General features: G+C 41.5%; 1 protein-coding gene across 2 annotated transcripts in view; it reads right to left on the bottom strand.

Annotated features, from left to right (window-relative positions):
• enpp2 (ectonucleotide pyrophosphatase/phosphodiesterase 2) overlaps positions 1-26,185 on the bottom strand; it is a 31,416-nt gene extending 5,231 nt beyond the window's left edge. Inside the window, exons 1-19 of one of the 2 annotated variants that reach the window (XM_074654447.1) lie at positions 25,919-26,185; positions 24,416-24,521; positions 19,581-19,736; positions 17,003-17,128; positions 15,664-15,724; positions 15,411-15,508; positions 14,568-14,647; positions 13,167-13,286; positions 11,335-11,390; positions 8,513-8,578; positions 8,153-8,225; positions 7,933-8,041; positions 7,678-7,803; positions 6,877-6,908; positions 6,550-6,677; positions 3,117-3,192; positions 2,374-2,461; positions 1,894-2,063; positions 278-413 (exon numbers count right to left, since the gene is read on the bottom strand). In XM_074654447.1, coding sequence (XP_074510548.1) covers positions 278-413; positions 1,894-2,063; positions 2,374-2,461; positions 3,117-3,192; positions 6,550-6,677; positions 6,877-6,908; positions 7,678-7,803; positions 7,933-8,041; positions 8,153-8,225; positions 8,513-8,578; positions 11,335-11,390; positions 13,167-13,286; positions 14,568-14,647; positions 15,411-15,508; positions 15,664-15,724; positions 17,003-17,128; positions 19,581-19,736; positions 24,416-24,521; positions 25,919-25,936 — 1,825 coding nt within the window. In that variant the 5' untranslated portion in view covers positions 25,937-26,185. The remainder of the gene's footprint in view (positions 1-277; positions 414-1,893; positions 2,064-2,373; positions 2,462-3,116; positions 3,193-6,549; positions 6,678-6,876; positions 6,909-7,677; positions 7,804-7,932; positions 8,042-8,152; positions 8,226-8,512; positions 8,579-11,334; positions 11,391-13,166; positions 13,287-14,567; positions 14,648-15,410; positions 15,509-15,663; positions 15,725-17,002; positions 17,129-19,580; positions 19,737-24,415; positions 24,522-25,918) is intronic. The other variant, XM_074654448.1, reaches the window with a different exon arrangement.
• Between the last annotated feature and the right edge of the window lie 1,635 nt (positions 26,186-27,820).

The raw sequence follows: 27,820 nt of genomic DNA on the forward strand, positions 1-27,820 counted from the left end.
ATAATAATTTTTATATTATTATTGTTTTATACACTGTTCAATTTGGGGGAAGGTTCTGTGTAGTATGTACAATGTGTTAAATGTATAAAATCAATAAATATACAGTGTGTTTAAAAAATCAACATAGTATGTATAATGAGTATAGACTCATTATACAGAGTGAAGAGTGTTATAGTTATTTAACTTTGAGTATGAGTTTCTTCATCCTCAAAGGCAGATCTACCGTATAAAAGGTTATTTATTTAGGACATTTTCAGTAACATCGTGACAGACTGACCATCCATAGCTTGCCTCAGTCGCTGGTTTAGCTCCTCCACTTTGTTCTGTAAGAGACAGAGCCAGAGTGACTCCAGGTTATAGCCTCGTACAAGGGTCACTTTCAAACTTCTCTGGCCCCTACTTTTTACACGCAACTGCAAAAAGATCGGAGATTGAAACAATCTCTTGCCAGAGATCTACATGGGAATCACAAACACAGCATAGATACAGTGAAACGCTGCAGAGAAGGTTTCTGGTTCGCTCTCACGTCCAACCCAAGCTATTCAGGAAGTAGATCTCAAAAGTACTGGACTATGTCTAGACCGAGAAGGTCGTCAAATTTGAACGATAAACCTTTTCTTTGGTTGTGTTTAAATGACTTGACTTGGAGGTGAACCGACTCCAGCTCTGCAGCAGAAAGCAAAGATGCAACAAGGTGATTTAAGGTTATAAGGAAGCTGAATAGAAGACACAACAACGCAATCAGGTACATTTATACAAGTCAAACAGGCTCATTCACACACATAACACACTCACAGACAGACAGACACGCACAACTAACACATTAACAATGGGTGATAGCCCATGCAGATGATGCTTTTTACAGGTCTGCTGTGTAAAACTTTAACTGCACTTCAAAACAAAACACAACATCTGTATAAGGGCTGCACAATTAATCAAATAGTAATCGTGATCACGATTGTGGCTTCCCACAATTAAATGAACATGATTGATTGCAATATTGACGTTCAAAATGCGTGAAAACTCCGCTGCATATCAAAATCAGGCGCTTCCTAAACAACGTGATCTCACGATTTACTCTGGACAATCATTAAAATATTATTAATTAAAAAATAAGTAATAAATAAATATGAAATAAAAGAGAGATAGCAAAAGTGATATTAAAAATCTAAATAAAATATTATTTAAAAAATAATGAATGAATAAATAAGTAAATAAATAAATAAAAATGAAATAAAAGAGATAGAAATAGTGATATTAAAAATCTAAGTAAAATATTATAAAAAAATAAGTAATGAATAAATAAATAAGTAAATAAATAAGATCAAAACAAAATAAAAGACAGATAGCAATAGTGATATTAAAAATCTAAGTAAAAAATATGAATTAATAAATATATAAAAGTAAATAAATGAAATAAAAATACAAAACAGGAAAGGATAAAAGAGAACATTACCAATACAATAACATACCTTTTCTAAAAGGAAAGGTATAATTGTTTTGTGTATATCCTGAGTTAACGTTTCTGTTAATAAATCTAAATTTTGAAGCAGTGAAGGTACTTTATCACACCTGTTGCTGTTTGGTGCAAGTTTATGGAAGATGATTTTATGTTTTGGTCGGATTCATCATGGCTGAACCTAAATTTGCAATCATCATATGCATAATTGCTATTATCCTTCCGTTTCCTCTCTTAAATATTTTAATTGATTGACAGCACTAATAACAACTACTTATTATCACTTAGCATTACAGCTGCTAAATTCCAGGCAGGTGATGAAGACCATCATTAATCTAAGTGCGCCTGGCAGACGAGCCAATCTCCTAGAAACTAGTATTCCTTTCAGCAGTCTAGAGGAAGCCGGTTCCAGGTCTGCCACTGAGTCATCTGACCTTGTCATCACAGCTGCAGCCCAGGTCGTCTGTTCCTGCAGGAAGCAGGCCAGAGGCTGTCGGCCTGGAGAGCTCCTCTGGCATGGTGGGTCTGTAGGAGGGGCTCCTCAGCAGGTGGTTCAGACTGCCATGGGTCCCATTATTGGGAGCTGGTTTCACACCCAGTAGATCTGACAGTGGGAGAAATCAGTTTCATGTCAGCTGAAAGAATAAATGGAGGTAGTCACACAACCCCAACAAGTCAACATGAATACTGACCCAACACAGGATCTATTTATCAACTCAAACACTAAAAACATTTTTCCTTTTACATCTACAGCCTCCCCAGAGGATCAGAGATTTTATAGCTCTTTTAAAGTTGTGGGTTTTCCTTCCTCACAGTGAGTATTCATCGAAACACATTTTGGCTAGTCCAAGATTTCTGGAATCAAACACTCAGACCCAACAGAGCCACCACAAGAACACAAAAATATGCCTTACCGCACATGACATTATAAAGCTCAATGTTTTCAAAGGCTGGAACTTTAGTCTTGAATTTAAATGTAGGTCCATACCCCAAGAAGATAGTCTGAAAATGAAAGTTGATGGCACAAGTCAAATGATTTGTCACAATAAATAACAACAGTTAGTATCAGGGTGACCAGATGAGAATGGGTAAAGATCAGGACACGGTGGTCACGGTGGGCGTGGCCCCCAGTACATTAAATTCATTGTCAGCAAACAGCAGTAATAATAATAGTATTCTTTCCTGCAGACTTTACAAAACGTTTTGTTTGGATCTCGTAAGGCAGTAATGATCCATGGTATTCCACCCCACTCCTCCTGGTACCTGCAGTAATATTTTTGCATTTTGGCAGGATGTCCACCAGTTCCTGCGACAGATTGTTTAATTTCCCTCCATAAATGTTTTAATTCAACAATGTCGAACCAACCGTTGAAAACCAAGATGGTGACGAGTCTATGGGCATGACAGCTCCCTAAATGTGAAGCCAAAACGGAGCATGCATTTTAAATATCGCAGTCGCGGGAGGCCAAAATCGTGATCGCGATTAATATTCGATTAATTGTGCAGCCCTAGTATTATGGCTAATAAATCAGTTTTTATAAAGGGCTTATGGCCAATAGAATAGTGTATAAAGTGAAAGTATAATCCATGTTGCTGCACTGAATATCAAAAGCCAGGCCAAAGACTTCTTTATGCCTCCGTAGATCACCAAGAGTACCTGCATGCTGTTGATCTTATTGTCATATCCATGGTCACCAGCGTAGCCACAGTGCCTCCTCCCTTCAGGAACCTTCCTAAAAATGAATAATAGGAATCAGAAATCAGTATTTGGTTGATGCACATTGTGGTTAATGACTGAATATGAAGGTTAATACTTCATCATCGAAGTAAGTGACCAAGCATTGAGGTACCTCCACACATATGTGAGAGGCATATTTTATTATTTATTCAATCAAAGAAATGGGAAGGGGGGTGGTGATGGTTTAGAAAGACCTGATGAAGTATGCCGTTAGGTCCACACAGGTTTTAACATGCTATTAAATACAGTTGACCTGCAGTATGTTGTCAGTATTCACCTACTTTAGCCCTCAGCCCAGGACAAGCCGTCCTTCACACAACCCAAGCCACAGTCCTCTAATTGAAAAACAGCCACTTTTTACTAAGTGTCCATTTAAACACTACGTCCAGTTATACACCTTAATGTGTGTGTGTGTGTGTGTGTGTGTGTGTGTGTGTGTGTGTGTATGTGTATGTGTGTGTGAATAAGTGTGCGTGTCCAGGGGGTGAAGCCACAAGCATGTTAAAAATGTAAATGAGTAGCTGAAAGGGAAATGACACAAACTCAGTATTTCATTTGGTAAACAGTTAGTTTGGGATTTACGCTGACATTGACTAATGTACAGTATCTTCGCCTGTATGTGTGTGTGAGAGTGTAAACCCTCCGACTCTCTGCTCGAAGCACCGGTGCCAACGATTAGCCCGTCTGTCTATCTGAGCTGCACCAAAACCTCAAAGATCTCTTTCATTCACTTTCTGCTAATGCACAAATCTTTGCATCTAAATAAGACTGGTCCTTGTTCACAGTGAATCTCCCAGAAGCAATATTAAATTGTACCAAAACTTTTGGGCTTGGGAGTTGTTTGTGTTTTCGTCTTACAACTTTAACCCTTTCACAGCGTGTTTTCACTTCAAAGTTAATTATAACATTTTTGGTCGCCTAAAAATGTCTTATTCAGCGTTCGGTTATATTTAGCTCCACCGTCTCGTGTCATTTTCTGGTTGCAAAAAAACAACATGGCGACAGCCAACAACCAAGATGGCGACAACCAAGAACCAAGATGGCGACGACCAAGAACCAAGATAGCGACGGCCAAGAACCAAGATGGCGACAACCAAGAACCAAGATGGCGACGACCAAGAACCAAGATAGCGACGGCCAAAAACCATGAGGGCGACGGCCAAGAACCAAGAGAGTGACAGCCAAAAACCAAGATAGCGACTGCTTAGAACCAAGAAGGCGATGGTCAAAAACCAAGAAGGCAACAACCAAAAAACAAGATGGCGAGGGCCAAAATGCCGAACGTCACGTTGACTATGACCACTTCTTCTATAGTCTGTGAGCATGACAGTTCCCCAAAAGTGAAGCCAAAAACATTTTAAACATCGCAGTCGATCATAATGGTGGCCCAAATGGTGATCGCGATTAATATACAATTAATATACGATTAATTTTGCAGCCCTATCTGAGACAGAATATAGCTCTACTGTGGTTCACCAACCAAAACAGTGTGACAGCTCCATAAAAGAGGCTGTTACTCACATGCACACACACACACATAGCGTTGTTAGCGCAGGTGGTTTGTTTTCACTTTCAGTGCTGATGACTTCATGGTTTACTTTGTCACTGAATCACTGCAGTCAGACTTTTCACTGCTCTACATGAAACGCCTGTCAGAGTTCATTTCAGCATGTCATTAACGTTTCAGCTGCTGCACTTTTAAAAAAGGCGTTTTTTTTTTTTTTTTTACACAAGTGTGGCTCAGAGCAGCACATCTTAAAACTTTTCAGCACTTCATGTGTTAATGATGCGTTGATAGCAGTCCACGTTGACATAAAATGTGTTTTTAAGTAAAGCAAGATGTGCAGTAAAAAGCTTCACTGATGCCTGGGCTGAGAACGCCACGTATCTACACTGACTGCACACAACATTATGAGCACTTCCAGCAACAAATTAAAACTAAATTAGTTAGAACTGCTGGAGAACTTCAGATCATCTAAACGGTTAAATGATTATAGGGACAAATTCTGAAGTTATACGGAGCACCTTTTTCATTTATATCCTCAGTGCAAAGAGTAAGTCACTGACTCCTGCAGTATGTGTGTAATGTTTGTGTGTCCTGGTCATACTTGTCAACCTTGAGACCTTAAAAATAGGGAGGATTTTGAAACCAAAGCGGGGGGTTCTGGGTGTTTCAGAGACTTTGTTTCCTGCATTCTGGTGACTTTAAAACAATGAAAAAAACAAAATAAACTTTGGGCGCTGCACGCTGTGATGTGCGCTGAACCCAGCGGCGAGCGCATGAGCTCCAAAACCAAGAGAGTGACGGCCAAAAACCAAGAGGGCGACGGCCAAAAACCAAGAGGGCGATGGGCAAAAACCAAGATGGCGATGGCCAAAAACCAAGAGGGCGATGGCCAAAAACCAAGATGGCGATGGGCAAAAACCAAGATGGTGATGGCCAAAAACCAAGATGGCGATGGGCAAAAACCAAGATGGTGATGGCCAAAAACCAAGATGGCGATGGGCAAAAACCAAGATGGTGATGGCCAAAAACCAAGATGGCGATGGGCAAAAACCAAGAGGGCGATGGCCAAAAACCAAGATGGCGATGGGCAAAAACCAAGATGGTGATGGCCAAAAACCAAGATGGCGATGGGCAAAAACCAAGATGGTGATGGCCAAAAACCAAGATGGCGATGGGCAAAAACCAAGAGGGCGATGGCCAAAAACCAAGATGGTGATGGCTAAAAAACCAAGATGGCGATGGGCAAAAACCAAGATGGTGATGGCTAAAAAACCAAGATGGTGATGGCTAAAAAACCAAGAGGGCGATGGCCAAAAACCAAGATGGTGATGGCTAAAAAACCAAGATGGTGATGGCCAAAAACCAAGAGGGCGATAGGCAAAAACCAAGATGGTGATGGCCAAAAACCAAGAGGGCGATGGGCAAAAACCAAGATGATGACAGCCAAAAACATACATACATATGTATGTACGTATGTATTTAAGTATGTATGTACGTACGTATGTATGTACGTATGTATGTACGTATGTATGTGTAACTATTGCTTAGCTAATGACAAACTGAACCCAGCGTTGACTACAACGGAGCGTCTTCTGATGTTGGTAGGAGCTAGTTAGCTGTTAGCAGCCGGTGGGCAAAAGAGGATTCCTACAGGTTATTTAGCTAACAGAGCTAACAGCTAACAGGGCTAATACAGCTAACAGCTAATTGGGCTAATACAGCTAATACAGCTAAAAGCTAACAGAACTATACTGGCATATTGAACGGAGTGTCGGTGTTTAGTGTTGTCCCGTTTAGCTTGTAAACATGTTATTTGTGCTTCCTGTTGTAGTGGTGGTACTGTACCTGGCGACGTGCCACTTCCTCTCCACCAGCAGATGAATGTCTTCAATGCGTCGGTTGTTGGCGTAGTGCAGTCTCTTCGGCAGGTGCTGCTTCAAGTACGGCTTAAAGTGCTGGTCTGCCTTCTTACACTGGAACAAAGACACAATCGTTGGTATTTTTGATCCTATAAGAGCCAATCAGAGAGGTGACAAACCACCCAGTACTGCATGTTACACCTTATTTGTGCTACAATAACATAATTCCTTTCTTATCAAATTTTACAAAATTCTCCATCAGTACTTTTTAAGTTGACACATTTGCCATTTTTCATGCAAGCCTAATACTTACTGTTAGATTTGCAACAACAGCCTTGGCGTCATCTGAAAAAAAAGAACAATGGTCAGAGCATTGAAAACAAAGCATTTACCATCCAATCCCTTGTAAAGCACAACAAAGCAACCTGTCAGATCTGTCAAAATTAACGCGATAACACGTTAACGCAAATTCGTTTTAACGCCACTAATTTCTTTAACGCATTAAAGCAACCCGGCCACTATTTAATATTTCGAAGGTTTTGGGCTCAGTTTTAAAGGTAGAGTGACAATACTGACCAATGAATCCATTGGTACCAACCATGTCATACTAGCTTGTCATGAAGTAGGTTAAAAAACGCTCCAAACTTACGCAAAATTTTGGCGAGGAATGGCCATTTTCAAAGGGGTCCCTTGACCTCTGACCTCCAGATATGTGAATGAAAATGGGTTCTATGGGTACCCACGAGTCTCCCCTTTACAGACATGACCACTTTATGATAATCACATGCAGTTTGGGGCAAGTCATAGTCAAGTCAGCACACTGACACACTGACAGCTGTTGTTGCCTGTTGGGCTGCAGTTTGCCATGTTTTGATTTGAGCATATTTTTTATGCTAAATGCAGTACCTGTGAGGGTTTCTGGACAATATTTGTCATTGTTTTGTGTTGTTAATTGATTTCCAATAATAGATATATACATACATTTGCATAAAGCAGCATATTTGCCCACTCCCATACTTGGGATTAAATATTTTAATCGATTGACAGCCCTAATAATAGAGGAATATCTCAGCAAAGACTAAATATTATGAGCTTTTCTCTTGGCCTCTCTCACATTTGGGGTTGTTGGGGTTTCTCGAGCGTATTCTGCCTAGAGACCCAGGGATGAGGATGATGTCGTCAACGCTGGTCATGTAGTTACTGAGGAACTCGGTGCGATCACAGTGGGCCTCTTCCATACCTGAGAACACACAGGAGACTGAGTGATTGGCAGCTGAAACCTTTTTCAAGGTTTCAAATAAAAGTGCTCCTCCAGCATGATGATTTGACACCACAGTGTGTGTGTGTGTTTGTGTCAGTGCGTCTGTACCATGATCCCCCACCAGGATGATGTTGACACAGCGGTGCAGTTTCATCTGTTTAAGTCCATTCATCAGTTGGCCCACAATTCTGTCAATCACTCTCAGAGGGTTGTTCAACTGAAACACAGAGAGGGAGGGAAAACACATTTAGACACAGAGATAAACTGTGTATGTGTATCTTTGTGCCTGTTTTGTGTGCTTTACTGTCCATGCCCCCACAGTACTCACTTCTGGGCTCATGGGCCCCATTTTGTGTCCATATGTGTCTGGTTGTTCAGAGTGCATGGCGTAAATGTAGGGCCTGAAACAAAATGGAGATGTGTTTGTGATAGTTGTAGAGATAGTACTGAAAATGGGTTCTATGGGTACCCACGAGTCCCCCCTTTACAGACATGCCCACTTTATGATAATCGCATGCAGTTTCTTGCATGCAGTACAAATGTGTTATTTTCTCCTATTCTAAAATTGTGTATTTGCATATTTCTGCATACTAGGGTCCCTAAACAGTCTCTAGCTAAACTTTGGCTGCAAAGAAAAACAAATAAAGCATGAGAAAACAGGAAGATGAAAATGAAAAACTGATGTCACCTCTCTCCTTCAGGTAGTTGGAGCCACTGCAGCATGGTCAGTATCCGCCTCTCCAATGGGATCGCACTGGAACACAAACACAGACACAGTGAAGGCTAACACTGGTTAACATTTGAGAAGTAACAAACAAGCCAAAGACATAAACACAGAATTACAGTCAGGCGACAACCTCCGGGTCTGAGAAGTGCCTTAAACCTGCGCTCTTTTTAACAGCCAGCAGGGGGCGACTCCTCTGGTTGCAAAAAGAAGGCTGATTATATAGAAGTATATGAGTTAATGAGCCTACTTCTCACTTGATTTATAGAGTGCTACAGAGATGTTGTGTCGGTTATGCTTAGCTCCACCCTCTCTTCACTTCAGGTTGCGAAAACCAAGATGGCGACGGCTTAAAACCAAGATGGCGACAGCCAAAAACCAAGATGGCGACGGCCTAAAACCAAGATGGTGATGGCCAAAAAAACAAGATGGCGACTGCCAAAAACCAAGATGGCGACGGCCAAAAACCAAGATGGTGATGGCCAAAAACCAAAATGGTGATGGCCAAAAACCAAGATGGTGATGGCCAAGAACCAAGATTGATGGATGGTGGTGATGGCCGAACTCGAGGCTTCAAAACGGTAGTCCACAAACCAATGGGTGATGTCACGGTGACTACGTCCACTTCTTCTATACAGTCTATGGGCATGACAGCTCCTCAAAAGTGAAGCCAAAACGGAGCACGCATTTTAAAGATCGCAGTCCATCATATTCATTTAATTGTGGGAAGCCAATATCTTGATCGCGATTAATATTCAATTAATTGTGCAGCCCTACTACAAACAATGTGAAATTTACACATTTAACGGCTGTTTTGGCCCCTGAATGCGCACGCACCCAGTAATGTTTGTATACAAGCAACCCGTCTATATACAGTCTATGGTTCCAGTAGTAGACTCTGATTCTGGTGCCCTGCCGTCTTCTTGAACCATTAAACAATTAATCTCCAAACTGTTCCTTTAACTCTCAAAGAGCCTCATAAAGTGGAATGAATTTCAAGCCCTCTCACTGTTTAAAGTGTCTGAAAGTCAAGAGGCTGCCTGTGTTGTGATGAGGCCACCAACCAAGCTGCTGGCTGTCATACAGCCCACAGCTGTCAACCATCAAGCCCAGGACGGAGGCCCTGAATGGGGTTTGATGTATGCAGCAGCAGGGGGGGTCAGCATGGAGGTGTGGGTACACGACGTTAACACTTGACAGCAGGCTCTTCATGTTTGATCCCTTTCTGTCTATGTTCAACAAAATTCCCCCCCCTCCTGTTTTATATACTCTCCTTTTCCTTCTTCTTCTCTCTTCTTGTGGCTAGGGGGGGAGGGACCTCCCAGAAAGCTGAACCCAACACAGACCTTCAACCAGTCAGCCAATCATTTAGCAATAGTCCCCATTACCACGCCAATCCCACGGTGGTACTACAGCACTAAATTATGTCATGTGTCCTCGGTGTTCCACTCTGTATGGCTGTTTTAACATTTAATAGCTAAGCTTGACTATCCGGAATTAACATTAGAGATATCCACAATTGGATTTTGACTCCTATCTCTTTCTCCTCATCCTCTCTTTCTTCCTCACCTCAGACTCCTCTGTCAGTGCCAAGTGCATGAAGAGCCCTGTAAACTACAGTCTGGCCTCCGTGGTTCTAGCGCGGCACGTCTGCGACCCCGGTTCACAGAGGAATCCTGCACAGTGTAAACAGGCCCATTTGCACAAATTGCTGTAAAAACAGCCCTCTGCGGAGATCTGCCTCTCGCTCCATCAAAGACTTCTCTGTGCTGATAAATGTGGGCTCCTTTGTGTTCCACAGGCTATAGGTTTGGTACGCAGCAGGAACATGGACGGGCATGTTCTACTGACTTCCTTCGAGAGCTTTCACCAAATAAGTTACAGTCCCTGAATGATCAGATAGAAGACAATGACTTGACTGAAGAAGGTCAAACTTTCAGTATTAGTGCCAGGAGGAAGATTTTTTTTATTTTATTATTTTATTTTGTTCACATTTTGAGAATAAAGTCAAAATGTTGACAATAAAGTCGAAATGTTGAGAATAAGGTCAAACTTTCAGTATTAGTGCCAGGAAGAAGATTATTTTTATTTTATTTTATTTTTTGCATTTTGAGAATAAAGTCGAAATATTAAGAGTGAAGTTGAAATGTTGAGAATAAAGTCGAAATGAGGAGAATAAGGTCGAACTTTCTGTATTAGAGCCAAAATGAAGAATATTTTTATTTTATTATTTTTTTGCAATTTGAGAATAAAGTCTAAATATTAAGAGTAAAGTTGAAATAATGAGAATAAAGTCTAAATATTAAGAATGAAGTTGTAATGTTGAGAATAAATTCGAAATATTGAGAGTGAATTTGAAATAATAAGAACCAAGACGAAATTTTGAGAGTAAACGTTGAACTTTCATATAAATCAAACTACTAGCGTTAGCATATATACTGAAGTTTTGACTTTATTCTCAAAATGCAAAAAAAAAAAAAATAGTAGTGTTTTTTAAAAGTTTAAAAGTACTGTACGAGAACTGCATCTGAAGCTTTAAATACTGCTGTTCAAGCAGCAGGGTGGCACAGACAGGAGAGGCTGTATACCCCCTATTATTAGCATTAATAAGAGAAAATAATAATACAAAAGTATTATAAAGAAAAGGAAGACATTTACTGTCAATTTGTGGAAGATTGTCTTTTTGGACATCGAAGGTTCATGCAGAGCACCAACAAACTGCTCTGAAAGGGAAAGGATGGGAAATGTATTCAGGAAAATATTTGGTGACTGAAATGTGGACTTACACAGGCCAGAAGAAGGTGGCAGCCTTCACTCCCTGTTTGAGCGCTGTGATCCAGATCTAGGAGAGAAACAGTACAGTCTCATTATTTATATATTGTTTAGGAGGACACGATTGGAGCGTTACCCTGGTCACAAAAAAGAAAACCAAGGTCTTGGTGTACAGTACGCTACACTAAGAAGGATGATATCCCGCTGTGTGTCGTCTGTTACTCCAACTGATACAAAGCCATACAGTAGGTTGGTTGTGTTGGTGTTCGTCAACCATTTTCAAAATAGTAAAGCCCATACCAATTTTCCCGTTTTTTATTGCCCTCTTCTGGTTTATATCCGCCGTCCTCAGTCTTCCGGTTTCCCTTTTTGAATGACGAATACAGACTACCGCCGCCTGCTGGTGTGGAGAGTTATTTCCTCTAAACAGGTGCAGAACGTACGTGCTAACTGGCCGTCGGCTGTCGTCGTTGCGGTGTGTTCGGGTGCAACTTGTCGGCCAAATCAAAGGTGACATGAGGCGACGCAGCAGGCGGCCTTCGTCGCAGCTAGTTCTTTGAAGTCAAGTTTGTGTGTCCCCAGCTTTAATATTCCAGCTCCAGCTCTGTAAACTGTCCATTGCCGTTTGTTATTAATGTTGTCGTCACTACCGCATTGCATTGTGGGATATTTATGCTGCCATAGTGTCCACATACTTGCCAACCGTCCTGATTTTCTCAGGACACTCACGTTTTTCATCACCCTCTCCCGGTTTCCTCCCGGGGTCACAATTCTCTCGTATTTCTCCTGATTTATGGCAAATTTTTCAAACTTAACCCGTTTCTGGCGCTGCACAGCGTCTATAATCCCTACTGTTTCCACCCGTACAACAATACAGCTACACCAAATGTCGTTTCCTGGCGGAAAAGAGAGCAGTCTATGCTCGTGACACAGCGCAGTTTGAGCATCACAGCGCGCAACGGCCAAAGTCGGGCTTTGCTCGACGTAGCAAAAAGCCGTCGTGGCGTGACGCAAGCCATTAGAAATAACGGGTTTCAAAGCGCTGTGGTGGCGTTGTCACATTGTGTCTGAAAGGACCTTCAGTGAGTGAGAGACGGAGAGAGAAATGGAGAGTACTGAGAGAAAGAAATACTCAAGCAGGAGCAAAAAATGTATAAAAACTGATGAATATTAGTTTATGCCAGAGATTCACACGCCAAGTTCACACCAGAGGGGCGAATTATTCAGTTTTCTTTCCTGAGAATTAAAGGTAAAATTAAAAGTTTAACATAAAACCGCTGTTGCAATGTACTTATTATTTTGTTATTTTATTCTTTAAAAGTCACCAGAATGCAGAAAACAAAGTTACTGAAACCACCTGCTTTGGTTTTGAAATCCTGAAAATTTGAAATTTGGAATTAGAAATTTTTAAGTCTCATGGTTGACAAGTAAAGCCTTGTTAGTTAGTAATGCGTCCTGACGCATCCACAAATCCACAAAAACAAAGCCCTGAAGAGATCCAGACTACTTCGTATCAATGCTTTGGTCTTGTAAAAACTAAAAATGATCCCAACCCAGCTTTCATATTAACATCTGTTATTAATCATTGAATAACAAAGCCTATCAGACTGGGTTTCTTAGATCCAAGTCCTGCCATTCATATTGTAGTCGGCTTCAGAAGAAACGTCTTTCCTGCCTTTTTTGGCCTCAGATCTGTGACCTGTCGGATGAATTTGAAAAATACTCACGTTCAAAGAGTTATTTATTGTCAAAGCAAAAGGAAAATCCTTGTCAGCTCGCTAATAAAATACAATCATAGTGTTGATGAAGTACAGATGGTAAAAAGTACATCAGAGACCGTACTTACTGGCTGTCCTCCCCACCAGCGGTGATTGAGTTTCTCTCGGCTCCTCAGGGTGAAGGTGGCATCAAACACCGGGTCATGCATGGAGTTGCCGACGATACCGTGAGACTCTGGGTAGAGACCCTGAGAACCATTCAAACTGAGATTAAGATTACGCCAATAATATTAGTCAATTAATAACTATAACTAATTGGTCTTCTTTTTTCTGTATTGACTACAGAAAGATTTAAAGTAAAGCTGTCAATCGATTAAAATATTTAATCACGATTAATTGTGATTAATCCCAAATTAATTGCAAATTTTTTTTATCTGTTCAAAATGATCCTTAAAGGGAGATTTGTCAAGTATTTAATATTCTTATCAACATGGGAGTGGACAAATATGCTGCTTTATGCAAATATATGTATATTGGAAATCAATTAACAACACAAAACAATGACAAATATTATCCAGAAACCCTCACAGGTACTGCATTTAGCATAAAAAAATATGCTCAGTGGGCATGTCTGTAAATGGGAGACTCGTGTGTACCCATAGAACTAATTTTCATTCGGCGGCTGTGACTCAGAGGGTAGAGCAGGTTGTCCACCAATCGGAAGGTTGGTGGTTCAATCCCCGGCTGCTCCGGGTCACATGTCGATGTGTCCTTGAGCAAGACACTTAACCCCAAATTGCTTCCGAAGGCATAGCCATCGGTGTGTGAATGAGTATTTAGATTAAATCCTGATGGGCAAAGTTGGCACTTTAGCAGCCTCTGCCATCAGTGTATGAATGGGTGAATACTGACATGTAATGTAAAGCGCTTTGAGTGGTCGGAAGACTAGAAAAGCGCTTTATAAATGCAAGTCCATTTACCATTTACCATTTCATTCACATATGTTGAGGTCAGAGGTCAAGGGACCCCTGAAAATGGCCATGACAGTTTTTCCTCGCAAAAATGTAGGGTAAGTTTGTAGCATTATTTAACCTCCTTCACGACAAGCTAGCATGACATGGTTAGTACCAATGGGTTCATTAGGTTTTGTAGTTTCATGTAATACCAGTATCTTCACTCTAGCTTCAAAACTGAGCCAAAAAACCATTGACTTCCTGACGAGGGAACCAGAAGTGCTAAAATGCTAACCCATTTCCGGGTTTTAAAACTCCTTCCTGTAGCTCTCTATACTGGCTCGGCTACAACTGAAATGTCAACATTACATCATAATAACTGTTAGCATACTCATGTAAACATGCTAACTTAATCAGCTTCAGCTATACTTAGTTAGCCTCAGCTGCAGGCTACTTCGAGCTAATATTAGCACACAGTTTTAAGATACAGCTGAGGTTAACACCCGTGCACCCTGAAGGTACGCTATAACACCTGATTATTGATGACACCATGCTGCTGTGCCGTAGGCTACATACCGTAGCCAGGGAGTAGAGGTTGGGGAAGGTTTTTGTGGGGTACATAGGCCTCATGTATGGAGCATGGGTTCCACATGTTCCTGAAAAGGAAAACAGAGCAAAGGAAACCCATAGATTAGCAGAGACACCCACGAAGAGCTCAAATCAATCAGTACTGATTGTCTCTTAATGCTCATAGCTCCATAAATCACCACATTAACTTTCTGAGCAGTTTACACAACAGAAGTGCTCGCCATCTAATTGCCGAAAAATGCAATTCTTGCAGAAATCTCCAAATGTCAAAAGTTTTTGACACTAAATCACAGCATGCCTTTTTCTATGGTGTTCCTCAAGGTCTTGGTGTCTTATTGTGGTATTTAGGAGGGATTATTGATAATTTTTTATCAATTCTCCAGTGGTAAAAAATAGTTAAATTTAGCACCAAATCTGTGTAACAAATGGTATCAACCCAAAAATTGCTGCAACAACTTATGAGACATAATAGAGCATGGGGATGACCATCATATACTTCTATCATAATGTTCTAATCCCTGATACACTTTCAGAATTTATTTTGAATAATTAATTCATGTTTATTTCTGATTTATGACTAGAACAACTTGACACACAGTGCTGAGCTGCATCTCAAGTTAATCTTCAGGTTCTCAGCTTTCAGATGATGTACACCACTTCTATGTGACATCTACTGTTGACTTTTTATCTACCCAATAACATCTCCCATCCCTATCCCTCTAAAAAACAGAGGTCGGAATGGTAAGGGGTTAACATTTCACTCGTCAAGGAGAGAACATAAAGATCTTACAGCTAAACCAAATCTTTCTCACAGTCCCGTGCAGGTCTTACTCAGTTTCTCGATGTTGGGTATGACGGTGTTTCCTCTCTTCACATAAGAAGCTCTAAATCCGTCCACTGACAGCATGATGAGTGGCGGTCGCACAAACCTGCACATATCAGAGGAAGGACAAAAAAAATCCTGTTATTTGAAATAATTTAGTCTAGTTTAATCCTCAGCACATTATTTAGATATGTGGCATATAATAAAAAGCTTTAATATTAACAGTAATGGATCCCTTTATTGTCCTAGATGTAAACGTACCCAGCAGGACATTCAGATGTCTTGATCTCCTCACACTCATCCTGTAGCCATGAAGTGTCTCCTGAAAGAACATAATCAGAGGAGGGACTGACAGATTAAATGATGTATGAACAAGGGGTGTAAGAAAATACACTTGAGTATCGCAATATAATGATTGACGGATATATTTGACTTCAGGACATCTCTGACTACATGCATACTGAATATCAAACATTTTTATTGTATTCATTTAGATATTTTCCAAAGTAAAAGTCCCTCGAAGTGTATGATTCAACTTTTTCCCATGGTCTAGTGTTAAAAAAGTTAACAAAAATCGTAATATCGAATCACAATACTTAACCTCTTAAGCCCTAGGGTGCTGGAAGGTGTGGTTCACCAAGACAGACATACCCCAAATTAATCAAGAATAGCTCCACAACTGCCAGGTCTATATGCATGATCTTGGTCTCTATGGATAGGTAAGACCTCAGAGAATTCATCCCCAGTGTCAGTAACATTGCAACTGTTACTATGCCTGAGTCAATTTCCATTTTTTATCCTCGCCTAAAATGTTTTCTAGATTAGATAGTGGATAACACCATTATAGCAATGATGCCATGCACAGAGATGTCGCTGAATTCATTCAGCAACTCCTTGACTACAACTGTGCCAAAGCAGATATAAATAACACAAAGCACATAGATTCTATAAAAGGTTTTAGGGAGGACAGGACCAGTCGGACTCTCCATTTGGCCACTTGGATACCCAAAGTGTGCCAAATTGGTTTTCTGCCTCTTGAAAGGGAATCTGGCTATAAAATACTACTGCTATCCACTACAGGAGGCTATGTGCACACAATGGAGCCTTTGGCCATGACATTTACCCTGTGCATCATCACATTCTACCATTGTGCACAGTATGAAATCAATGAAAAACAACTAAACTGTATAATTTTTACTCCAAATGGAGTAGTTTTATTATAATAATGAAATATGATCAAGTAAAACTTAGATAATAACAAACAAGATCAATAACAATGTAAATAAGATGACAGGAAAGAATCCAAAGTCAAGTATGTACATTCAATATAAAAACAGTCAAAAATATTATAAAGTAAAAATATGATTTCTCGTGTGTTGATTTTGTAACTAAAATATTGAAATCATTGCCAAACAAACATTGTTTGGACAAAATACACTTGGAGTGCTGTTTTAGTCGCGTTAAGGCCTCGTCTTTTAGAAACTATTGGGAAAAAAGACCACCACAGCATTTTATGAAGCTTTTACCGGGTTCGTCGGGTAAAAGAGGATAAAAATCAAATCGAATCGACACCAAAGTATGGTGATAGTAAGTTGCAAACCTTTACACAGCTTCTTGTAGTTGGTGCAGCAGTCTCCTCTGGCCAGACAGTCATCAGAGCAGTGGCAGGCATGTTGTTCATTTCGAGTCTCCCCACACCGATCTTTACTGCACTCATAACCCCCCTCTGTATACAGGAACACAGACCAATGTTCACATAATAAGCAGCGGGGAATAAGAACAGTAGACTCCAAAAACCTTGATATACAGTATGTATACACAACTAATCTGATAGAGTAGTGCTGAAACCACAAGCACTGAGAAATGAAAGCTGATATATTAATGTACCAGTGGTTTGGCTGCAGACCATACCGCTGAGCACTCAGCAGCATTGGGACAAACATTGACAACATGTATTCTGGCCAAATTGTCAAGATGAGAACACCAGATGAGAGTTGTAGCTGGGTATACCCGAGTATATCATCATTTCCAGGCTCCGGGAGGATTGCAGTGGCAAGGCAGTGGTAAGCCAAAGACCACCAGGCTGAAGGAGAGTGCATAAAACCAGACCACCGACACTGGAAGGAGCCGGGGGAAATGTTGACAGAGCAACAGAGAGAGGCCGATACAGGAACAAACAAGTCCAGCTACATAACAGGTAAGAAACCTGTTCAGGCTCACATCAAGAACATGCATAGGAAGTCCACGGCTAATTTCCAGCTCATACAACTACAGTGTTTTCACACTTGGTCCCTTTCAGCCCTCCAAACGAACTCAGAGTGATTAGTCAGCATTTTTTGCGTATATGTGAACACTCCAAAAGAACTCAGACCGTCTGAAACGAACCGTACTCAGACCTCCTCGAGAGGTAGTCTGAGTACGATTCGATTCAAGTCCGCGTTGTGGTTCGCTTAATCTGTGCATTGTGAACACAAAGCGCCCCAGGTTTGCTTTGCCTTTTGCCGTTTTTAACCCTCTAGAGTTGCCGTAGACAGATCACACGCGCTTGCGCACTGTGACCATGGGCGGCAACCATTGCCCCCCTACTTTATGGCCCTGTCCCACTTTCTTTTTAAGGTCGCGAATCCCTGTATCCCCGCAATTGCCCCCTTACTGCAACACTTGCAAAAAAACATTTCAATCATTCCTGTCGCCGCTGCCGAAGGCCGTGGAGTTCTCGCTGCACAGCGCGTCCTCTCTCCCTGTGGAAAGGAACGGGAGTCCCGGCGCGACTGTCAACCGAGGCGGACTGTCCTCAGTTAGTGGGGTCTGCGGCGATGTCGGCACCCCGTCTCGTTTACCATGCTTATGCTGTGTGACTTCTTGCCATCAGCGATCATAACCATACGACCTTTATACCAAGTTCTTCAGAGATCTAGCATCATAATTGTGCTCTCAAAGTGCTCCAGATTGATGCATTTAACTTTAAAATGTTCAAAATCACCCCTTCCCAGAAGGTCAGAGGTCCACATACCACAGTCTCTCAAAATCCTGTGGGAAACACTGTATTAGCCTAGGTCATCCAAAACTGGCAAAGAACACATCAAACTGTCTACAACGCACAGAAAGTTGAGGTTTTCCTCCAATTTTCAGTTCACATGAAAGCGAGGGGCTTCATTAGGACCGCACTGCAGTGCCGCATCAAAGTAAAAACCGTTCCAGTGCGTTCTGCAGGTCACGGTCTGATGCAGCCAACAGAACCACATCATCTGCAAAGAGCAGAGACGCAATTCTGAGGTCCCCGAACCGGACACTCTCCTCCCCCGGGCTGCACCTTGAGATCCTGTCCATGAAAATCACAAACAGGATCGGTGACAAGGGACAACCCTGGTGGAGGCCAACACCCACTGGAAACGTGTTTGACTTTGTGCCGAGTATACGGACACAGCTCTCACTTTGGTTATAAAAGGACCGGGTGGCTCGTAACAGCGACCCCTGTACCCCATAGTCCCGCGATACCCCCCCACAGGACTCCCCGGGGGGATTATCACGGAAATTTGTACTAAGTACAGAACTTGAGTAAATTTACTTATCAGTAAATAATGGAGCATATATGGAGTTAACATGTGTTTTTTATGCTACATTTAAAGAGTTGTTCATGACGTATGTGTTATGTGTAACTTATCTGTTGACATCTCATTCTGAAATGTGGAATAATACTGTAAATCAAGTGCATCCTACCTTCTCTCTCTCTCTCTCTCTCTCTCTCTCTCTCTCTCTCTCTCTCTCTCTCAAACACACAAACAAACAAACGGCAGAGTCAAAGTCACACGGCTGATTTTGTTGGAAAGTAAATTCTTGACCACCTGATGGATATTAAACACCAGATGTGGAAGGATTTCCTCCAGCTTAATGAAGAAGAAATCTGTTTTATTTGGCCTCTCCGACCCGACCTGCACCATTCAGAGTCCCTTTCCTCTGATACCAAACACATTGCCAAGAATCTGGGAGTAATTTTTTGTTCTTTGAAATCACAGCACAACATCCGTTCCTGCTTTTCTTACTACTTTAGGAATATCTCTCTAAAGTCTAGTTTCATAGGCAACATTTTGCTCTTGGCGTACAAAGACAGAGCGGATAAAAAGCTACATAGAAAGAACAAACAGATGAGAGGACGAGCGTGGAGGATGGTTGAGTACCTGTCCTGAGGCAGAGCTGATCGAAGTCGGAGCAGCAGCCGTTGTAGGTCTTACACAGGTTATCACAGCGGCAGCTCGGCGGCTCCAACTCCACCAGCTCAAAACACCTGTTCCTGCAGGAGCCGGAGGTCGGCACGTACTGAGATGCAGAGCGAGCTGACAACAGAAACACACATTCAATGAGTGTACACATCTTCATATTATCTGTATTTCCTGCTGTGGGATGTGGTGTCTCCGAACGCTGAAACACATCTGAAAACTGTCAGTAAAATGCTAAAGAAATATGTTCTAAACATAAAATTCCCTCGCTTTTCGGTTCCTGTGCTATGTTAAAATATATTTGATAACTCATCCTGAACTCAGCTGTGTATAAATTAATATTTTGGTAACACTTTATAATAACATCATTTATAAATGGTAAATTGATAGTTAATTAAACTTACTTAAAAAGTTATTTTACTGTTAACAAAAACAATGAAATGATCATTAATAATGTTGACTAATTATTAGTAATGCTATAATTGATGTTATTTTAACAGTTAATTGTTGCACACATTATAACATTTTATATATACTGTATATATAAGTATTTATTTATGATTAAGATATTATTTGAAAACCTTAAAGATAAAACCCTATAAAAATTACATAGATAGATATTTGTAACAATTTGTTGGCAAAACCGCACTTGACTTTGTTATGGTACGTGTCCACAGGGGCGTTTTTCATCGCTTCCCAGCGTTGGACCCTTGATGAGCTGCCACTAGACACAAGGCTCCTGATTGGACGAACGCTTTCCCTCGTGGGCTGCTGCTTCCAGCTTTCAAACCAGAACCAACACGGCGGCTTGTTTGGAAACTTTCTTCTCTTGTGTCACAAAAATAGTTTACCGAAATGTGTTTCTGAAAACATTTGAAACCATGCAGTTGCTGAATATGTCTTTATTTTAGATCGACAACGTTTAGTTCAAAAGTTTCTCAGGAGTTTCTCAGGAGTTTCCGGAGGCGGCGAGTCGCGTTGGACGCCCGTGATTTGCATAAAGTAGCCTAGAGCTCAACTTTATGCAAATGAGGAGCAGGCGACGTGACGGTTCGTTTCTCGAATCGCGCCGCCACGCTACCAGAAAGCATGTCAACATGTTCTAGTAGAAACCCAAAACACAAGTATGAACCTGTAAATGAGCATAATACTGTATGTCTCCTTTAACAGTGAAGTGGGAGGACATTTTGGCCCGCGGGGGCAATAACAAAATATTGTAAATTGTCCAAAAACTGAATGAATGGCTGCACTGTTCAAATGTCTTTACATGTCTCAACATGTACTGACCTGCAGTCATAAATACTGTATTATTAGAAAGTACTACTTAGTCAAAAACAACAAATGTGGGTGGCAAACTAAATATGAGCAATTCAAATTAACTTCTAACTGTGACAAAAGGTCTGTAAGCCAAACTCAGCAGTTACGGCACTTTAAATCCTCCACTATGTTCCCTAAAACACAATAATGCTCTTGTCCACTCGGGTCCCAGAGGACGGTGGCGTGGAACCCGACCCACATTGTGAGAACACCTCTGGCTTAACTGAAGACATCCTGGAGATGTGAGACGGAGACAGAGTGGACGTACTGCCACGTCTCTAACAACATGCTCTTTGTCCTCTAACCTGTGAAAACACAACCTCACTCACAGAGAAAGCCAGAGGATGCCAACGGGAGTCTTTCAACACGGCGCGTTTGTGTGTTCCTGTGTGGACATGTGTGTGTGTGTGTGTGTGTGTGTGTGTGTGTGTGTGCAAGTACACGTGCATGTGCATATGTACTCCATGTGAAGGAACTGAGGTGTTACACTTTAAAGTATTCATGCTGCCCGGCTAGTTGGCACAGCGGTGTAGACTCAGAGCATCAATACCCTCTTTGCTATAAGACTCCAGCTCTGTCACAGTGGATGTTTACTAGGTCTGGGACGATTCACCTATCTCCTGATTCAATACTATCAGGAGGATGCCGAATCGATATGTATTGCGATTCGATATTACGATTTATTGTGATTTTTGTTAACTTTTGTAACACTAGACCATGGGAAAAAGTTGAATCATACACTTCTAGGGACTTTTACCTTGGAAAATATCTAAATTAATAAAATAAAAATGTTTGATTTTCAGCATGTATGTAGTCAGAGATGTCCTGAAGTCAAATATATCAGTCATTGTCAGGAATTATTTATTACATTTTTTCCAGCAACCCAAAAATCAAAGAATAAAGACATTTCCCTCACAGATTAATGGTAATTTTCTTTTAATTTATAAGAGATATGTAATGTTTTATACTTCTGGTGAATATAATCCAATCAATCTTATTTCTATATATGTATTTTGTATATACAGTTCCCTTTGTTAATACCTTATTTCGAAAAACCGGACATAGTCACACATGTATACTTCCTAGTTCCTAGGCCATTTTCAAAGAGGTCTCTTGACCTCTGACCTCACGATATGTGAATGAAAATGGGTTCTCTGGGTACCCACGAGTCTCCCCTTTATAGACATGACCACTTTATGATAATCACATGCTGTTTGGGGCAAGTCATAGTCAAGTCAGCACACTGACACACTGACAGCTGTTGTTGCCTGTTGGGCTGTTGGGTGTTTCTGGACTATATTTGTCATTGTTTTGTGTTGTTAATTGATTTCAAATAATAAATATATACATACATGTGCATAAAGCAGCATATTTGCCCACTCCTGTGTTAATAAGAGTATTAAATACTTGACAAATCTCCCTTTAAGGTACGTTGTGAACAGATACAAAATGTGTGATTAATTTGCGATTAATCACGATTGAATATTTTAAAACAGAGTTCAAGATGACGACTTCAAATGACTTGTTTTGTTTGACCAACAGTCCAAAACTCAAAGATATTCAGTCAGGTTACACATAAAACAAGACATGTGAAGTTGTTGCTGCTTTTTTTAAACTGAATATCTTTGGGTTTTGTTGGACAGAATAAGCAATATGAAGATGTCACACTGGCCTTTAAGAAATTGTGATGGATAATTAAATTGAAAGAACAATTAATTGATTAATCAATGATGAAAAAAACAGCCCCACATCACCACACTAAAAGTGTCAAATGAATGAGAACAATAAGCTCATGTGAAAGCCTGTCAAAACTGTGTTCACTAAAGCAAACCCCAGAAAAAGTCACACTTTAGTTTGGTTGCCAGAGTGGCTCAGCACAGGCCATGCAAAGTGTGTTTTGGAGCCGCGTTAATGTATCTTGGCCAAGTGTAGTAGGACATGCCTAAAGCTACGCTCCAAGTCCAAGACACACTCAGAAAACGACTGTGTTTTTTAGAGCAGAGTAAATCTTGAACCCAATGTGAGCTTCAAGTGCAATCAGTCATCCCAACGTCACCCGGAGTGACACACGTCCAGCCCTCCAGGATCACTCCTCTAACGAACAACATGCAATTAGATGACAACTAACTTTCCACATGCAGCTCCAGAGGAATGTCTCCGGCTATGTTTATTCGCTGGGTTATTTTCTATATGAAGTGTCTGCCAGCGCATATGAAATAAGTGAGCAGAGAGTGTATGGTGGTGGTGGGGGGGAGGTTACAACGGATCACTGTGACCCTGCGACGTTGTGATTGGGCAGCCCGGGTGTTTTTTTGAGGAGAGAGAGTGTGTTTGTGTTGCTCTACCTTGAGTCAATATTCAGAGAGCATTGCAGCTTGTTTTCTGCTCAACATTCTCAAACCCTGTCGGCATAAAGACGGTTGAGGTTCACTTCACTCCGCCACAGATCGTCACAACAACAGGCGGCAGCTGGACTCTGGTTGCTGTATATTTTGCATCTTAAAAGGCAGATTTGTCACTTTTTACGCTTATAATGCATTATAAAAAATATTCTAATGTATTAGAACTAGGGCTGTCAATCAATTCAAATAGTTAATTAATCAATCACAGCTTTTTTTATCTGTTCAAAATGTACCTTAAAGAGAGATATGTCGAGTATTTAATACTCTCATCAACATGGGAGTGGGCAAATATGCTGCTTTATGCAAATGTATGTATATATTTATTATTGGAAATCAATTAACAACACAAAACAATGACAAATATTGTCCAGAAACCCTCACAAGTACTGCATTTAGCATAACAAATATGATCAAATCATAACATGGCAAACTGCAGCTCAACAGGCAACAACAGCTGTCAGTGTGTCAGTGTGCTGACTTGACTATGACTTGCCCCAAACTGCATGTGATTATCATAAAGTGGGCATGTCTGTAAAGGGGAGACTCGTGGGTACCCGTAGAACCCATTTACATTCACATATCTGGAGGTCAGAGGTCAACTGACCCCTTTGAAAATGGCCATGACAGTTTTTCCTCGCCAATATTTAGCGCAAGTTCGGACACAAAATTCTGCTTATTTTCCAGACTTTTCTCTAATCTGAACAGTTACACATCTTCTTTGAAGAGAAAATCTGTTTAGTTCAACTCCTCACGGCTCACCTAATGCATCACTTTATTAACACTGATTGTATTGAAAGAAGGAGTTACTGTGTTTGACTGTGGTTCCCACTTGACTCTGTAAAATCTTACTTTTAACAATCCAGGTTCACTGCTCATTCTTGTCAATTGGATACTTTACTGATTCTCTTTCCACAAGGAGGTCAGCGGTCAAGTTCAGTCACAGAAGAGCCAGCCTGAAGGCTGGATGGACTCTATGCCTTTTTCAAGGCCACCTCAGTTGTGTGAATGCTCGCCAGCTCGGGGTCGAGCAGTTCAAAGATGTTTCTCTATGTTTCTAAGGAGACCGGCGGTACTCACACTCCGTCCTGGCTGACGTCCCGTCCTCTCCAGAGCGTCTGGGCCGGTCATAGACGAATCCCCAACACACGTCAGAGCCACACAGGACCGACAGGATCCAAACACACTGAGACAACAACAACATCAACATCAGATTAGCCATTTATAGAACTGATGCATATCAAAGGTCATAAGGTCAACAACAAAACAGATACAACACAACACTATATACGTTAAGCACTTTTTCACTATTCTTATACAAAGACGGCCAGGTCTTCCAGGCTATTTCTTAGGGCTGCACGATTATGACCAAAATGATAATCACGACTACTTTGATCAATATTGAGATCACGATTATTTATCACGATTATTCACAGATTTAGGGACAAAATATTTTTATTGCACTTTCTAATGTCTTATTCAGCATTCAGTTGTACTTAACTCCACCCTCTCGCGTCTCTTCTGGTTGCAAAAAAACAACATGGAGACGGACAAAAACCACGATGGCGACGGCTTAAAACCAAGAAGTTGACAGCCAAAAACCAAGATCGAGACGGCCAAAAACCAAGATGACGGCGGCCAAGAAGAAAGATGACAATGGCTTAAAACCAAGATGGCGACAGCAAAGAACCAAGATGGCGATGGCTTAAAACCATGATGGCGATGACCAAAAGCAAAGATGGCGACGGCCAAAATAACAAAATTGAGGTTTTAAAACGGCAGTCCACAAACCAATGGGTAATGTCACGGTGACTACGTCCACTTCTTATTTACAGTCTACGGGCATGACAGCTCCTCAAAAGTGAAGCCAAAACGGAGCACGCATTTTAAACATCACAGTTGATCATGTTCATTTAATTGATGTGATGCCAAAATCGTGATCGTGATTAATATTCAATTAATTGTGCAGCCCTACTATTTATATGCAACGTTGGCTTTACATTTGGCGATTATTGCAAATTGCTTCCAAATGTGTTCTCTTTCTATCCTAGTTTACTATATTAAAGAAACGTCACATTGAGGGTGCTGACATACATAGCTCCTAAAGTCATTTGATATTTTCAGAAGGTTGTGAAGCATTAAAAACTAAATTGGGTAGAGATCAAAACACAGAACTCATAGAGCTCTTGGTTCATTGTGACTGGTTTAACACAGGTCAATCAGTCATTCAGGCAGGCTGCATTTTGTCGATGAGCTGTCAGGACCGGTGGTGCGGTGCTGAGTTCACAGTGAAGAGAGACCACCCGCATCCGCATAACAATCACCTTTGATAGAATGACCAATCTACATTTGTTCTGCAAATGCTTAGCAGCAGGAAGGGAAGAGGAGAGATGGGGGATATTCAGGAAAAAAAAGCTAAGAAAACCAGCAAACATGTCCTTTCAGCCACAATGAATCACGAAAACTGCATAAAAACACACGGTTCAATGCGTAATTACGCAGATTTACGCACGGCGATGCCTAGATGCCAGATGCCCTGAAGAGGCGCGCAGCTACAACCTGTGGACTGTTCTCTTACCGTACCAGTTTGTGAAGCAACATGTTCCTCCGTCGTTAGTCCTGTAGTGCTGTAGGTCGGAGAGTGAGTGATGCTGACTCCGAAACCGAAGGACCACCGGAGAGGAGGACCGTTGGACAGGAGCGAGGAGGAAGGAAGGGAGGGGGCGGTGACTGGATGGAGAGGACCGGTATTATACCAACCAGTATTATTGGTGCTGGGTTGGAGGAGGGCTCTGATCTCAGACAGGATTCAGATGATACAGGACGATGGGGAGGGAGAATGGAAGTTTTTATTGGACATTCCACAAATGTGTGCCATGATCTGCAAATATTTCACTATCCACAAACATATTTAGATATGTCAAGGTTTAGATTAAAGGCTGTCTCAATGTGCGGTGTAATATTCCTAGCACGCTTTTATACCCGTCACTAAATAACTTTTTTCTGGCAACGTTAAAGGGACTATTTGTAACTTTCAGAAATGCTTGTTAACAGCGACACCTGTAGCCGTTAAGTCAATGAAAGTCAGCGTTGGGCTCGCGCTTGTGTTCGCTCTACATAGACATGAACGAGCATCGCTCAAAACAGTGAGGAGACACACGTCAGCTAAAACCACAATATCACTCTGTATTTCACCTGCTTGGCAGTAATGTTAGCTGACCAGATGAAGGTCTCTCCATGAATCACTGCTGATACTAGTGTTGGCTTTGAGGCTGAAGCAGGAAGAGAAACGTTATCGCCTCCGACCGCACCCGGAGAGAGACACCGGCACCCGGTCGGAGACGGTAACGTTTCTCTTCCTGCTTCAGCCCCGTTGCAGGAAGGGAAACGTTACCGTCTCCTACCGGGTGCCGGTGATAACGTTTCTCGCTGCGGAGCCCCGTCACTTCACAAGACACGGAGAACCTCTGTTGGTCTGGAGGAGCTGCAGCAGTTATTTCTGCACAAACGTCCACTGTACATTCACTAGATATTCTCAGAGCTAAACTAACTCTTCTGCAGTGTGGAGTGAGCGCGCCTTCAGGTGGAGCAAGAAAGCGCGCTGTGTGAGTGAGGGCAGGCAGCGGAGCAAAGACTTTAGCGACATGCGAGCACGCATATGTGAGCGCGCATGTGTCCCGACCCGGTACATTTATATGCTTAAAAAGTTACAAACAGTCCCTTTAAAGCATTATGAGTAAGGGTGGGGGGGGCCCATACAGGGAGTAGCCTAGGGGCCCCTGACCACATCAATCCGCCACTGTTTGTCTCGCATAAGCGACTTGTTATCCTGCGTTGACCTGCAATCCTTTGACATCCTAGATCTGTAGAGCTGGTGAAACTCTGCACCTCCCTTATGGAAGTTTTTATTGGACTTTATTAGTTGTAACCCACAGAAGACATTCCACAAATGTGTACCATGATCTGCAAATATTTCACTACCCACAAACGTATTATTGTATTTGTGAAACCAAATTGACCTTATGAACTTGGTCACATCATGGGGTCAGGTTCATGAGGTCGGCTGGTTGGGTAGATTTGGCCAACATCGATCAAATTCCTTTACCCCGGTACTTAAAGCAGCAGTGGGTAGAAATGGAGCAAATATGATCAAAAAAAGTTATTTTTATAAAACGGTCACTATATCCTGACAGTAGTGCATGAGACAGGTAATCTGAAAGAAATCATGTGTCTCTGTGTCCTCCTGTGCTCCTAACGGCATCTGCAGGATTTCACAGACCGGCGGAAAACAACCAATCAGAGCTGATCTGGAGTCTGCCGTCTCTGAGCAGCTGTCAATGCCTTTTTCTCTCCTCAAATGTTTCCAGAAACATCTTGTAGTGTAACGTTTAGCTTTAAAATGAGAACGTTTGTGACAGCCATGTTGAGATCTGTTTAGGAAATACCAAGCACCGCCCACCAGCCGGAGCAAACTTTCTCATTCTC

The sequence above is a fragment of the Sebastes fasciatus genome, chromosome 12, assembly GCF_043250625.1.
Source record: "Sebastes fasciatus isolate fSebFas1 chromosome 12, fSebFas1.pri, whole genome shotgun sequence".
Lineage (NCBI taxonomy): Eukaryota > Metazoa > Chordata > Actinopteri > Perciformes > Sebastidae > Sebastes > Sebastes fasciatus.